At 39.2% G+C, this 16,131-nt stretch overlaps 1 protein-coding gene and 1 long non-coding RNA gene across 12 annotated transcripts in view; both read right to left on the minus strand.

Moving 5' to 3' along the window:
• The window catches only part of PHYLLO (2-oxoglutarate decarboxylase/hydro-lyase/magnesium ion-binding protein), a 107,373-nt gene that overhangs the window by 2,497 nt on the left and 88,745 nt on the right, over positions 1-16,131 (minus strand). For 7 of the 11 annotated variants that reach the window (XR_015975074.1, XR_003385634.3, XM_039132113.2 and 4 more), the window contains 2 exons: positions 10,344-10,487; positions 9,796-10,257 (listed from right to left, as the gene is read on the minus strand). Coding sequence is in view for 9 of the 11 variants with exons in the window: in XM_039132113.2 (XP_038988041.2) it covers positions 9,796-10,257; positions 10,344-10,487 (606 nt within the window). In the remaining 2 variants the exon portion in view is untranslated. The remainder of the gene's footprint in view (positions 1-9,795; positions 10,258-10,343; positions 10,488-16,131) is intronic. The other 4 variants (XM_088715304.1, XM_088715303.1, XM_088715306.1 and 1 more) reach the window with 1 other exon arrangement.
• LOC148714550 (uncharacterized) lies at positions 1,497-8,276 on the minus strand. The gene is made up of 3 exons (XR_015975075.1): positions 5,519-8,276; positions 3,302-5,322; positions 1,497-1,820 (listed from the first exon to the last, which is right to left on the minus strand). It is a non-coding gene; the product is annotated as an uncharacterized LOC148714550 (long non-coding RNA).

The following is a 16,131-nucleotide window of genomic DNA, read 5'->3' on the forward strand; positions in this document are numbered from 1 at the left end:
AAGCAACATTCTAGCATTCCTGCATCCTGAAGTAATATTTGGCATATCATAGCCATCATATTGTGCATGGTAGGTGAAAAAAAAGTAGTTATCCATTTGTCAACCATGATCCGGCCCCATCAAAAACATTACACATAAATGGGATTGAAAAAAAAGAGGAGCTAAAATCCATCCAGATAAGCAAAGGCTGCTATAGAAATTCCCTCATTTTATCACTTTACAGGACTCGCATTTCATCATCTATTAATCTGCCTAGTGTGTGTATGGCTCCACTTGTTGTCATCACCTGTGAGGTGAAGGGAAGCAGTTTACAGAGTCATTTCCTGAAAAAGATGCCATCTTTCGACCTTGATGGTTTCTGTGAAGGGTTTGCCATCATTCTCAGTTGGCTGACAAGGGCAATTACAATCCCAAAATCACTGCATAAAGGTGACAGGGATGTTGAATTCCTGCTACTAGCTAGACAACAATTGTAGAAATTGGGAGAGCAAGCAGAATGGTCTGGATGAACAAGTAGGCTTATGAAAGGGTCCAACTCAGTTCAGAGCCATGTTATATCCGTATCTGAACTCAATAAGAAAAATCAGTTTGGATCCATCAAAAACTCACAGCCAAACTCGATTAATAATCAGATTCGAGTTCGGATCCAAGTTTTTTTTTTTTTAGTTCAATCCAGTACATGGTTTTAGTAGGCCAACTAGTCAAGGGTTAACAATTTCCAAAACTAGGACTGTTATCAGTTATCACAATAGTCCTCTGTATATAGTGAATATCTGGTAAAATGTAGGGGGAAAGGAGCAGGATATGGAGAGTGAATGATTGGTTTAGAAAAATTAAAAATCCAATTATTTTTAAAACAGATTTAAATATATATAGTTATGTTTAGTTTGATTGAAACATAATTAAGATCTAAGCACAAGAAAAAAACATAAAATCCAAACATCAAGAAAAGGAATTAATGTAAGTCATGTAACCAACATGTGTGTGTACATATATAGTTTGTGCATGTGTATTTGGGTTATCATGTTTCCAGATTTGAACGTAGTTACATCCAAGTTCGATCACATAAGAAATCAGATCCTCTATATAGCATCCAAGTTTAAACCAACAAGGTTATCAAAAATTTTATTTGGAAACTTACCTAATTATTGTAAAACAATCAGGTTGATTGTCAATTTTTTAGGTATCATTTAACCCCTTATGCACAAGTATGGAAGCAATAAGCTTGAAAAATGAAATATTTAGGAAAACAATAAGAGACATTAGCATAAAAGGTATAATTGAGGATATATATGTATATGCATTGTAGAATATTATAGTGCAGCTTTTGTAGCTAACAATTGTTCAATTTTTGTATGAGGTCATCTTGATTATTACTTAGTCCTTTGTTAGTCATATTTTTAAACTGGTAGTGGGCCTGGTACTGGTTTCTGGCTGGACCAATATGGTATTGGGTCATTCATACTGATCCCATGTCGTGATGGCCAAAAATAAAATTTTATTATTTTTCTTTTTTTTTACTTTTTTGTAATTTTATGCATGATGAAGATATTTGGGCTAACTTGTTTTGTATTTTTTTAAAGGATGTGATAATTGAGTGTCATTTTTGATACAAACACTATTATTTATTAACTAACAACATCTATGAGTGAAGAATGACAAATACAATATAGTATTGAAAAAGAAAAATCATAATAACTCACTTTAATAGCTTAATAGTCTAATCCCATGTGGAAAGCCAATGGCTCTCATATACATCCACATATTGCTAGTAGTCCGGACCTGGAATATCATACTAGCTTAGACAGTTGTCTCCATCCCTACTGTTGCCCAAGGTGACAAGCCAAGAGGGGGGGGGGTGAATTGGTTTCTCTTAATTTTAACTATCTTACTTATGTTAATTGATGAGTTAGTGAAATAAACAAATCACAATACAAACAACAAGAAGCATAGTGGTTCGATGCTCTCCTTAGCACCTACGTCCACTCCCCAAGCGACCCCTTGGGAATTCACTATAATCCCGCGGATTACAGTTGGATTGTTTTCCGGGCTCACAATCCAAAAACCTTTACACTTTGGTTTTTCGGGTTCACCAAAAACCTATGTTGGTTTTACGGGCTCACCAACGAACCTATGTTGGTTTTCCGGGCTCACCAACCAACCTTTACAATTGGTTTTATGGGTTCACCAATCAACCTATTCCGTTGGTTTTGCGGGCTAACCAACTAACCTTTACAAGGAGTTTAATAAACAAAGTAAGAAGATTTAAGCTCCTAGATGAGCAAATATAACAATATAATCTACAAAGAAGAGTTTAGAGAATAGTTATCGCTTGATGTGACTTCTCTCTTCTTTGTCAAGGATGCTTCACTCTTCAAGGGTGGATGGAGCTCTTAATGACTCTTGGAATCTGCTCAACCACTTTCTTTTGACTCTTGAATGAAGCACTTGGATGAAGAAGATTAGGGCACTTTGTCTTTCTTGTGTACTCTTTGATATTTTGCAAAAGGATGTTCTCTCTGATGAATAGTGCCACTTTAAATAGTTTCCTTCATCCATTGGACAAGCCCCAATGGTTAGAATTCAAAAACTAGCCGTTACTCACTGTTGGAAGGATAAAAAGTACTTCTGCAGAACTAGCCGTTATGCTTCTGCCCGTGTTTGGGTCGGCTCAACCTGTCCTTGGGTCGACCCAACTTTCACTTGGGTCGACTCAACCTTTCCTTGGGTCGACCCTCTCAGAACCACAGAAACTTGCAATTCAGCCTTCCTTCACTTGGGTCGACTCAACATTTCTTTGGGTCAACTCAAGGTTCAGTTGGGTCGACTCAACTTCTTCTTGGGTCGACCCTCTCAGGGTTTCCAGAGAACCTTTTCTGTCATGTATTCTGTCATTGTCTTTGGGTCAACCCTCTCAGTGTTTGGGTCGACTCAACTTCATCTTGGGTCGACCCTCTCAGTATTTCCAGAGAACCATTTTTCTGAGTCTTTGAAAAGCTTGAAGTTTGGGTCGACTCATGCTTTCCTTGGGTCGACCCAACTTACTGTTCATCTTTCTGCAGAAGTGTGCCAAATGCTTTCTTGATGTGCCGGGGTCGACCCAATCAACCTTGGGGTCGACTCAATCCACACTTTGCTGCAACTCAAGGTTAGATTCATCCAAGTAAACAATGAAATGCATCTTTAACTTGTTATACAAATATACTGAGAGTAACAGACTTATAAATGAAGTATCGAATTAACTTATAACATACTCTCGATTATTGCTTGTTAATCATCAAAATAACACTATCATCCTCACCTACTGGTCATAAGATGCTAGATAATGACTAGCCTGTGGCTCTTGATCGTATAGATATATGTACATCTGGTACTCATGGAGCCCGACCATCCTGCTCAGGTAGTATAAAGCAACAATGTACTTCGATCCCTAGCTATAGTCTTATCCATAGGATAGATAATGTGCAGAGCTGGATCTTATAGGATATGATGAGTGGTGGAAAACAAATGGATCATGCTTGGATGGAGTATAATGTCCACTCTAACAATTTGATGCATTAGGAGATCCGCCTCTGACATATGTTGAGATCTTTTGTACATTTAGCTCTCCAATGCACTCGAAGATGTGTCACTAATATTGACTCCCTCCTAACTGTGCGATAGCTTGGTAGCTTCCAAGTCTCCTAGTACTACTCATCTATTTGTCTCTTGTTTAATCTTTTCCATCATCTCAATTTCTAATGCGTAGCGTGTGCGTATAATGTTCCCACTCCTCAAGACAGTTTCTTGCAACTCTCTCCAACCTCTATACATACCTATCACTGTCACCCTGATCCTATGTGTCCTCAGCTATAGCACTCCTAGATCCTTTCCTCCTGTAGGACAATGTCTCTCTTCCAAATCTAGTTGGAGTCTTGGCCTCATGATTCGTATCTCACATGGCATGCATAAACTTTCACCAGTGAATAAAATGAGCCTTCGAGAATAGCCACCACCACCACCTCTAGATTGCCCACGTTCCCACTCTAGCCTCTAGAACCATCTCTTAACCTGTCATTATCACCTTTGCTGCAGTGCCAAATGATCTAGGCATGGTGAGATATTAGTGTCATCATCATCTTTGCTATCATGGCTTCGGAGACTTATTGTCATCTTCTTGCACTTATGTGTTGCCGGTTGCCTCAACTGGATCAATTACTGCTTTCTCCTTAGACTTGCCCTTTATACTGCATTGACTAGCCTTGAAGGCCTATGCACCACACCATGACCCAAACATCTGGTGATCCAATCACTACTCAAAATTCTTCGACTCCTGCCGAGTCTATTATTAGGTCTCCTGTTAGGTCTCACTCATAGTGGGTGAGATATGCTTACCTGCCGATCTATCTACATTGCACACCCACAACTCCATGGTTTGCCGTACCGGTCGTTACGGGCCGGTACCGGACCCTACCGGTACGGTACAACTACATATTTCGGTATCGAACCGTACCGGCCCGTACCGACCGGTACCGATCCAAACCGACTCGGTACCGGCCCGAACCGACCAGTCCATACCGGCTCCAATTTTTTTTTTGGTTTTTAGCTCCATCGGTACAGTACCGGTTCGGCTCGGTTTGGTTCGGCACCGTACCGGTACCGATGCCCACCGGTACGTCGGTACAGTCGGTACCGCGTACCTTGCACAACTCTTTTGTGATAGTTCTGTCCAATTATGGAGGATCCCCAAGTTCATTTAGCACCTGTCTATTAAGGCTGCTGATTTGCCACCCATTCAAGGACAAGATCTTCCTCATCATGAACTAAGTCATTTGCTTAATGAGTTTTCCTGTTTCCTTTCCATGCTCTGATTCAAATACTTCTGTCTCAATCTCATAGTGTAGAGTGCGAACACCAAGTCATGCATCTGCTTACTCATCATCCAGTTTCTCACCTGGCTACGGATTAGAGCAAAGTTAGACCAGTTCCGCTTTCACCCAATGGATGAGATGGGTTGTAAGAGAACTTAGATGGCAATCTTCCTCAGATTAGGTGCATTGGCACTCCACTACACCTCACCACTCCCCTACAACTAAATAATTCAACGTGACATAAGTCTCAGGGGAAATAAAACTTTATGATTTTCTATTGTGATATTTTCCTAAGAGTATCTGGAGAAATCCTGCTTATTGATTATTGAGCTCCATTTTCCTTGAAATTTCCATGTTTCTTGCAGAATATTTCCCCCGATCAGATAAATAGGACTTGGTGCCAATTCAGTTAAATGTAAAATGTTATCTTACTAGTTGCTACTGCAGTGTAGCCCTAATCAGGGGACAACTGCTGCACCCAAGGTTCGCCGTACCGGTACCGAACCCCGTACCGGTGCCGCACTAGTATAGGCGTACCGAGTGTCGGTACGGTACCGTACGCTCGGTACCGACCGTACCGATATTGGTTTACCGATACCGGTACCCATCGGTACGGGTACGGTACGCTCGGTACCGACCGGTACCGACCGGTACAGCGAACCTTGGGCCTGCACCATTGCCCTAAACACTCATAGCAACTCCTCATTTAGGCTTATGACTTCTTGGTACCGCTACAATGAAATTAAGTAATAGGCACGGTATCATAAAGCACCAAGTTTACAATCATGAAGACAAAAGAAATATCGCTCGAGTAAATACTTCACTAAAAGGAACCACTTGGTTGTTATACATGCTAGGTGCAACCCCTTGCCCATTTGTAGGTCCCATCTATCCTTAATGATTTGAAGGTATGGAGATGCCTTCTGACCCACTGCATCCGCAATTTGCCGCTTGGCATCCCATATTTTTGGTTAAAAAGAATGCATTCCTCCCAGAATGCATTATTCAAAACAATCCTCTTGATTATCATGCTTTCAGTTGACTCGCTATACTTGCCATCCACTTGTTGCATGTAAAAATAGTTTTGAGACTGGTTTTATTATCAAGGAGGCTCCTTGAAGCTATGTGTGGCAAATTGAATCACACTTGACCTCAATAGCGCCCTACCCAAATGCTGCCTCATCAGTGCAAGGACCCATGTGTGATTTTATATATACTTTCGCCTGCCCCAATTCAATAGCTATCTTCCCTTGTCATAGGTCCACAATAGCTTTCATCATCAAATCAATACAATAGGCAGCATATGGTGTCCAGTAAATATGTCGCATGTCCTCCATGAGATCCTCACTTGCTCACTTGTACTAGGGAGCATTATCTGTCACCAATGTTTGCGGGACAGTCCCGAACTGCCCGGTTCGGGGCGTTTCGATCTGTACTAGCGGTGGACAAGGACGGTTCCGGCAAGAAAACCGAGACTTATTGTCGGAGGAAAAAAGGAGAAGGAAAGAGAAGAAAAAAGAGAGTGAGCAGGCGAGAGAGGGAGAGGAGGCCGGCGGAGGCCGCCAAATGGGGAAGGAAGCGGAGGCTGCAACTGGATCCTTGTTTCGTTCGAAATAGGATTTCGGTCGCTAAAAAAATTTGGAATTTTTAAGTGAAGTTAGCAAATCGTTTGCCGATTTCACTTAAATATCACGAAATTATTGAGCGGCCGAAACCCTGTTTCGAATGAAACAGGGATCCAGTCGTGGGCTCTGCCTTCTTCCTATTTGCCAGCCTCCACCGTGCCTCCATCTCTCTCCCCCTTCTCTCTCTCTCTCTCTTTTCCTCTCATTCTCCCTCTCCCCAATCTCTTCTATTGTGTTGGTACGGGTGTGACACAACACGACGCAGATCCGTACTGACTCGTTCTGCCGGGCAACCGGTACGGTGCCCGATTTTGGTTCCGCCGATGTTTGTCACCATTTGGAACATCGTCAATTACCATCTTCATCAGACTCAGCATATAGTTGGGAATATGGATCCCATTTTTGATCCATCAAATTAAGGTCTGAATTCTGAAAGAAAGTCAGCTTGTCAGTAGCAAGTTGATGATGATCCTAGTTGGCTTAAACCATCCATCACACATCAATGTCATACCATATAACTAATACTGCTGCCTATATCCATCAATCCACTTCTTCAAACATTCAACCTCCACCTTTAAATATGACCTGTGAGTCTCGAGAGGCTTAATACTAGGACCCTGCTTCTGCATCCCAGTAATCATGTTTTGGAAGAAAATATTTAGATGCAGCCTAAGTCGGTATTTGATTTTAATGGAACCACTTGTCTATGGCAGCCCCTACCACATGCTTCTTATCCTTCTTGATGTAGTTATCTATCTAGGGCTGCTTAGTCGATGGATATGGGTAGGTTGCAAGATTAATGTCATAAATAGTGGGACCCGACCTAACGTTCTTCTCCTTTCCCTCCCCTTTATGAAAGGTATCAAATAGGAATTTTGATCCCTCTGCCACCATATTTGATTGAATAGGTCCTGCAAAGCTTAGAGCTTTCCCTGGATGCACTAGACCCATCATCCCTCTTGCAAGTCCTATAGCCTCCTCACACTCCCATTGCGTCTGTTTAGAGACCCGGATAGCGTCCCATCACAGTAGTCTTCATTACATTTGGATCAGGAGCTCACTACAATTGCCTTCATCACTCTACCATGCCGATCATTGATCTTGGCTGCCCTATGGTCCTAAGCCAGCTCGTATTTGGCCAAATGCTTCACTTCCTTTAGACTCCACATGTGGTCCCCCATTGTCCTCACCTCTCTAGGCACCTTGGTACACTTTTGAACATCACCTAGCTACCTGCCAGGTGCTGCTCCAACCAGGTAAACCCATCTCTTTTATTGTCCATGACACCAGTTGCATACTCAGTGTTGTCTCTTTGAGCCCATCCTTCAATGGCACCACCCAATATTGTGCTTTTTCATCCTTCTTATGAAAAGTCATTTGTCAGCCTAAAATACTATGCTTCCTGAATATTATCTACTCAAACCAAGAATCCTTCTTCATACATACTTTAGATTGCTAGAATTTGTCATATTATTTATGATTCATAAATTATGCTATTTTCATCACAAAATGCAAGATAATTAGCTTAGAATTCTCACTACTTATCAAATACATTGTTAATAATTAAATCATATTTTATTTTCTTAATTTTTCTTCAAAAATAGCTTGAAAAATAGAAGCTTACATGTTAATTAATAAATTACAAGATGGCAATTTTATAATTCATCTTGTTAAATATCAATACATGTTTCATGTTTATTACATTAATGAACATTTTTCAAATTTTTATTATTTTTCCATTAAACATAATCTAAAATAAGAAAACTTCATTAATCACTGAATGACTGAAATGTATGATAGTGAAATTCAAGATATTTATACTTTATGACATCTGTTGATAATTTTTTATATTTTTAAGAAACTTAAGAATTTCTTTAATCGTTTTCTTGATTTAAAAATTAGTTAAATGACTATTCAAGATACTCTAGCCACAAAAATTGCAGCATGTGCATACCATTAATCCAAGCAAATCTACAAATTTTCAGCCTAAATTTCCATATATTTATTCTTTATTAATATTTTAATACACAAATATATATAGTTACTAAAATAAAATATTGGCTGAAAAACAAAAGTCACCATGTTATGGGCTGCTATCAATCCTACAACACATCCATAATTCAAATAAAACAAAAAAAATGACATGAGTCCTCCCTTTTTCGGATTTTTGCCAACTTGGAGGCAAAAAATGGAGATTGGAAGGCCTCACTCGAATGGAGTGTCCTCTCCTGCAGATCTGTTGGAGACCCCTCCTAGGCAAGAGGAGAAAAGCCCCTCTCCTATTTTCCCTCTCCTCCCATTTTCCCTCTCTTTTTCACATTTTGGAATCAATGGACCTGACTAGATGCCTAAAGGAATCTTGAACCCAGCTAGCACCCCCTTCAGTAAAAGGATGAATAAGGTGTCCAAGTCAGGTGCCTTCATACAACAATACCAGGTTTGGGTACATATCGATATAACCTGGTACTGCCAGGGTGAACGATATAGGTGTCATCTTGGTCAAATCGAGGTATGTACCAATCGATGTCGACCAATGTTGTCTGATATGCCTCGTCTGGGGCCAGTTACAGTGACCCATGTCTTGTCCCAGTGTTGGAACCCTAGTAGAATAATATGGCACTAGTGGTACCATCTCGTTCTGCGAGTACTTCAAAGTTCAAACCATGTGTATAGTCCTCTGAACTAAGTAGAAATGCCTTTCTCTTTTGCACTTGTTTCAAGCTTCATGTCATTGAAGCATCATTAATGCAGTAATCTCATGGAAAGTTCCATGACCTACAGTGTGAGAGCTGACCACTTATAGCTAGTCCCTATCAAGGTTCACTGCACCAGCAACGAGTATTGCACTGTCACCTTATTGGTTCGATACAGTAAGCCTGATACAATGCGATACAACTGCTGTACTGATACATGATTGGGAAACTCCTTGCTCGCAACTAGACATGGTACCTCCAAAATTACATGGGTATATGGGTTAGTACAATATGAAACCAGGTGGAATCAATCACTTAATTATCATTAACGCAGCAATCTCCTTGAAAGTTCAATGACCTATTGTGTGAGAGTTGATCAACTATAGCTAGTCCCCATCAAGGTTCACTGTACCAGCAGCGAGTACTATACTTCTACTTTATTGGTACCATACAATAAGCTTGATACAGCATGGTACAACCACCGTCCTGACACAAGATTGGGAGACTCTTTGGTCATGCCTTGCAATGACAGGATCTTACCTAAACTTACAAGTTACATAACACCTGATAAATAATGAACCTTATCAACACTCTGCAACATTTTAATTCAAATGCACGAATGCTTACCTTTGTGTCGACACCAGCCTCTTGCAATTTGAATGAACAGGAAAAGTTATCACCATTAACTTCTATTCTGTAGGATTTAAGTTGTTCACCAGTGTAGATCCTCTGAACTGTCTTATCTTTGATCTGAAAATAACGAAGGAAAGTATCTGCATTTTTCACAGAGGCTTCCATTTTGTCACCACTTGGGGCTACATGAAACTCTAGATGGTTAGTGGATACATCTTCCTTAAGCCATTGATATGTTCCAAGGCCATGGGCTATGGCTGCACTCAACTTTCTCTTTCTCAATCTGCATATTGTTATATTCTGCTGCTCAAGGAAGTATGCAAATTGTATGTATGCTGACAAACTAAGACTACTCTCAAAGGAAGCACTGACAACAGCCATCTTGTCATGAAGCTGAGCCCATTTTGCAATAAGTGCTGCATTTTCAAATCCACCAACTACACTTGGTTTAATTACCTGACAGATCAACAAAAAAACAAGGTCATGTGCCTAAACACAATATGATGAATACTCCATCAGATGATACTTCAGATTTTACTTACAATAGCTACTATTCCAGGATATACAAAGTTTTGGAGTTTATTGAGGAAATCTCCTTTAAGATTGTCAATAGTCTCATCTAAAGCTACAGGTAAACAACTTTCTTGACAAAACTTTATAATATCATCTTCAAGACATACAGGTTCCTGAAACATTCAGAACAAAAAAAAATCATTAAAAAAGCAGAAAGAAATAGAGCGAGAGAGATATCAATTCACCAAAGAATAACCAAGAAGTTTAGTTAAACAAGAGTTGCACAACCTCCCAATTTAAATGGCTAGTTTCATCAGAAATAGACATTTCTGTATAATAAAGATTGGACAGGTTAAGTCATTGTTCCATGATGAGAGGCAGTGCATAAATGTTGCTATGTCCATATGGCTAAAGATCAACTGCCCTGGCACCACAATGCAATAGTATTATCTATAATTTACACAAATTTCAGGGGTTTTTCTTGTTTGCTATGGATCAACGTATGCCTTTGAATCTTCTGAGAACATAATAAATTTGTTTTAACTCCTCTCAGCAGCAGTTACCTGTCACATGTATTTCTCCCAGACTATGTGATGGCATTTACGAGAAATACATGGGCATGTTCATGTCACAACTAAAAAGAAATCTCAATAGTGGCACAATCATACTCCCCAGTCATGCACTGATATGGAGTTAGCAGGAGGTTTGATTAGCAGCCAATGGGAGGACAAAGTCTTCAAAATTATAGAAGCAATATACCTCGTGGCCAAATGTCAGATATATTAAACTCCACTCTTACTCACTGTTCACTCGCTCTCCCGTTAAGAGACAGGCATCCCAGAAAAACTTATTTGGCAGAAAACAAATTCTTGTGGCTGGGTCTGGTGATCACATGCACATGCTATCGGCCTTCAATAGCCAGAAAGGACATAAAGGAAAGGAGATAGCGAGAGTAGCATGGGTCCATGTGCCTTGACCTTGAAGAGATTCTGCTACCATCAGACAACCTGATAGAAAGATGAGAAAGTGGGGTGTAGCTAGGGCTACGAGTTACTCTACTACTACTGGTAAACTAGACTTCTACTTCTAAATTAAAAGCAAGAAAATTGAAAGGAATTTAAATGGATTTTAAAGGATGAAGGCAACAGTAAATTAAGGATGAAGATATAGCATGTTTGAGTGGCAACAAGTACCATGTTCAGTTTACATTCTATTATTTATAGAAGAAGAAAAATGACGGGTAACCACCCACTTTTAGTGATAGTAGTTGACGTTTGGACTCCACTCCTAATAGTTTTCCTAGATAAAATCGTGTTATAAAGCTCATTTTATTCGATGAATATCATCCCTGTCATGCTCCTTGTTAACCACCAAGTCCAATAACTGCTTTCTCAATCTTGTACTAGTTATGGTCAGGTAATGACCTTATATTTAGGATAGGCCGTCAGACCAATTCAATTTCACTCGGTCTCTCCGACAGCTGCTCAGTCTGATGGTTGCCTCACTCGACCTATTAGGCGTCATGTCTTTCTTTCCATCGGACTGAATGATATCAAAGTTAGTCTTGGCCTAAGACTGACCTTGAGGTTCCCCTTTGGATCTGAGGATGATAGTGTTATTTTGATGATTAACAAGCAATTATCTAGAGTATGTTATAAGTTAAATCGATACTTCATTTATAAGTCTATTACTCTCAGTATATTTGTATAAATTGATATAGATACATTTCATTGTTTATATGAATGAATCTAACCTTGAGATGCAGCAAAGTGTGGATTGAGTCGACCCAAAGGATGATTGGGTCGACCCCGGCACATCAAGAAAGCATTTGGCACACTTCTGCAAAAATGGCACAGATGAACAGTAAGTTGGGTCGACCCAAGGAAAGCATGAGTCGACCCAAACCTCAAGCCTCTCAAAGACTCAGGAAAATGGTTCTCTGAAAATACTGAGAGGGTCGACCCAAGATGAAGTTGAGTCGACCCAAGCTTGAGTCGACCCAAACCCTGAGTGGGTCGACCCAAAGGCAAGACAGAACAGAAGACAGAAAAGGTTCTCTGGAAACCCCGTTAGGGTCGACCCAACTGAACCTTGAGTCGACCCAAAGAAAGGTTGAGTCGACCCAAGTGAAGGAAGGCTGAATTGCAAGTTTCTGTGTTTCTGAGAGGGTCGACCCAAGGAATGTTTGAGTCGACCCAAGTGAAAGTTGGGTCGACCCAAGGACAGGTTGAGCCGACCCAAACACGGGCAGAAGCATAACGGCTAGTTCTGCAGATGTACTTTTTGTCCTTCCAACAGTGAGTAACGGCTAGTTTTTGAATTCTAACCATTGGGGCTTGTCCAATGGATGTAGGAAACTATTTAAAGTGGCACTATTCATCAGATAGAACATCTTTTCCAAAAAATATCAAAGAGTACACAAGAAAGAGAAAGTGCCCTAATCTTCTTCATCCAAGTGCTTCATTCAAGAATCAAAGGAAAGTGGTTGAGCAGATTCAAAGAGTCATCAAGAGCTCCATCCACCCTTAAAGAGAGAAGCATCCTTGACAAAGAAGAGAGAAGTCACATCAAGCGATAAATACTTTCTAAACTCTTCTTTGTTGATTATATTGTTTCATTTGCTCATCTAGGAGTTTAAATCTTCTTCCTTTATTTGTTAAACTACTTGTAAAGGTTGGTTGGTTAGCCCGCAAAACCAACGGAATAGGTTGATTGGTGAACCCGAAAAACCAATTGTAAAGGTTCGTTGGTGAGCCCGAAAAACCAACATAGGTTCGTTGGTGAGCCCGTAAAACCAACATAGGTTTTTGGTGAACCCGGAAAACCAAAGTGTAAAGATTTTTGGATTGTGAGCCCGGAAAACAATCCAACTGTAATCCGCGGGATTATAGTGAATTCCCAAGGGGTTGCTTGGGGAGTGGACGTAGGTGCTAAGGAGAGCACCGAACCACTATACTTCTTGTTGTTTGTATTGTGATTTGTTTAAGTTTACTAACTCATCATTTAACACAAGTAAGATAGTTAAAAGTAAAAGAAACCAATTCACCCTCCCTCTTGGCTTGTCACCTTGGGCAACAAGTGGTATCAGAGCAAGGTGCTCCAATAGTACTCATTGATCTCACAATCAAGAGTTAAAGATCATGACAACCCAAGTGGAATGTTCTATGAGTGAGGGGCAATCCACAAATAGACCACCTCTATTTAATGACACAAACTACACATATTGGAAAGCTAGGATGAGGATATTCATTCAAGCTTCAGATTATGAATTATGGTACATCATTACTAGAGGACCTCACACACCCACACTTAATATAGAGGGCACTATCATACCCAAACCAGAAATGGATTGGAATGAAAGTGATAGAAGATTGGCACAGTTAAATGCTAAAGCTATAAATATACTTTATTGCTCATTAGATGTAAGTGAATTTAATAGAATATGTACTTGCATCTCTGCTAAAGAAATTTGGGACAAACTTGAGGTCACTCATGAAGGGACCAATCAAGTTAAGGAGTCAAAGATAAACATATTAGTACACAAGTATGAATTGTTTAAAATGGAATCTACTGAGTCCATAACTGATATGTTTACTCGTTTTACTGACATTATAAATGGGCTTAAGAGTTTAGGAAAGTCTTACACTAACTCTGAATTGGTGCGAAAAATTCTCAGGTCTCTACCAAGAATTTGGGAGGCCAAGGTAACCGCAATTCAAGAAGCTAAGGACCTCAACACACTGCAATTAGAGGAGCTTCTAGGATCACTCATGACCCATGAGTTGACAATGAGGCAAAATTCGGAAGATGAGGTTAAGAGAAAAAAGCCCATTGCCCTAAAGACTACCACCCCTAAACAACAAACTGAATCGGAAGATTCAGATGATGATGATGAATTTGATGAAGAAGGGATGGCTATGCTTGAAAGAAAATTCAAAAAATTTATGAGAGGTAAGAATAGATTTTATAGAAAGAAACCCTTCCTCAAAGGTAGCTCAAGCAAAAAAAAAGGTAAGGACAAAGAAAAGGAAAAAGAAACTCCTATTTGCTATGAGTGTAACAAACTCGGGCATTATAAGATAGATTGCCCAGATTTGAAATGGATGGCAAGAAAACTGAAAAAGAAGAACTTCATGGCTGAATGGAGTGAAAGTGAGGAGTCAAGTTCGGAAGAGGAAGATCATCAAGAGACGGCCCAAATGTGTCATATGGCCAATGACGATGAGGTAGATTCTGAACTTGACTGTGATTTTACTGTTGATGAATTGCATGATGCATTCTTAGAACTCATGGAAGAACATAAGAAACTAATCAATAAAAATAAAATTCTAAAAGAAGAAAATCAATCTCTTATCCAAGATAAGTTAAAACTGTCTCATAACTATGAAACATTAAGTAGGAAACTTACAAATGAAACCAAGAATCTAATTGCTGAAAACATCAAGTTAAAAGAAGATGCTGAAAAATATAAATTCTTGGTAGATAAATTTACACTTAGCTCTACCAAATTAAATATGATTCTTGATAGTCAAAAAGCTGTATATGATAAGGCTGGATTAGGATATAAAATAAATAGGAAACAAAAATTCTTAAAGAACATTTTTGTAAAAGCTAAAAGTGAAAATATTACTTGTCATTGCTGCAATAAATTAGGACATAGAGCATATGAATGTAACTATAGAAAGTCCAGTCAAAACAAATTAAGTAATAATCAAAAGATTAAATTCAAGAAAGTTTGGGTTCCAAAAGGAACATCAAGTACTAACCCTAAAGGACCCAACATAGTTTGGGTACCTAAAGCTCTTTCTTGATCTTGATTGCAGGGGTGTCTTGCAGCTGATAAAGTGGAAAAACGATGGTATCTAGATAGCGGCTGTTCAAGACACATGACCGGTGACGTAGATCAATTTGTCACCTTGGAATCAAAGAAGGGTGGAGTAGTAACCTATGGAGACAATGGTAAAGGGCATATCATTGGAAAGGGTAAAATTTTCATTACTCCATCTATTTTTATAGAAAATGTCTTATTAGTTAAGGGATTGAAACATAATCTGCTTAGCATAAGTCAATTTTGTGATAAAGGGTTTAAAGTCACATTCGAAGCATCTGTATGCATAATCACAAATCCTAAAGATAATAGCATTGTACTTGTAGGACAAAGGCAAAGAAATATTTACTTGATAGATCTTCATGATTTAGGCAAGAAAAATGGATTATGCTTAATTACTAATGAAGAAAAGAAAAATGAAACAAGTTGGCTTTGGCATCGTAGACTAGGACATGCTAGTATGGAATTAATCTCAAAACTAGTCAAGAAGGAATTAATAAAGGATGTGCCAAAATTGATTTTTGAAAAGGACAAAATCTGTGGACCATGTTCATTGGGAAAACAAACTAAATCATCTTTCAAATCAAAGAATATAGTATCAACAACTAGGCCTTTTGAACTCATACACATGGATTTATTTGGACCCACTAGAACTGCGAGTCTAGGAGGGAAGAAGTATGGACTAGTTATTGTTGATGATTTTTCAAGATATACATGGGTTTCATTTTTGGCACATAAGAATGAAGCATTTTCAGAATTCTTGAAACTATATAATAATATCATAAATGAAAAGAAACTCACCTTAGGAGCAATTCGAAGTGATCATGGTACTGAATTTGAAAATCAACACTTTGAAGAATTTTGTACTAAAAATGGTATTTAACATCAATTTTCAAAACCTAGAACGCCTCAACAAAATGGGGTTGTTGAAAGAAAAAATAGGACATTGGCAGAAATGGCACGCACGATGTTGTGTGAGTTAAATCTTC

This window comes from Phoenix dactylifera, chromosome 2 (genome assembly GCF_051530095.1).
Source record: "Phoenix dactylifera cultivar Ajwa chromosome 2, Ajwa_hap1_PhDact_Kaust_v1.1, whole genome shotgun sequence".
NCBI lineage: Eukaryota > Viridiplantae > Streptophyta > Magnoliopsida > Arecales > Arecaceae > Phoenix > Phoenix dactylifera.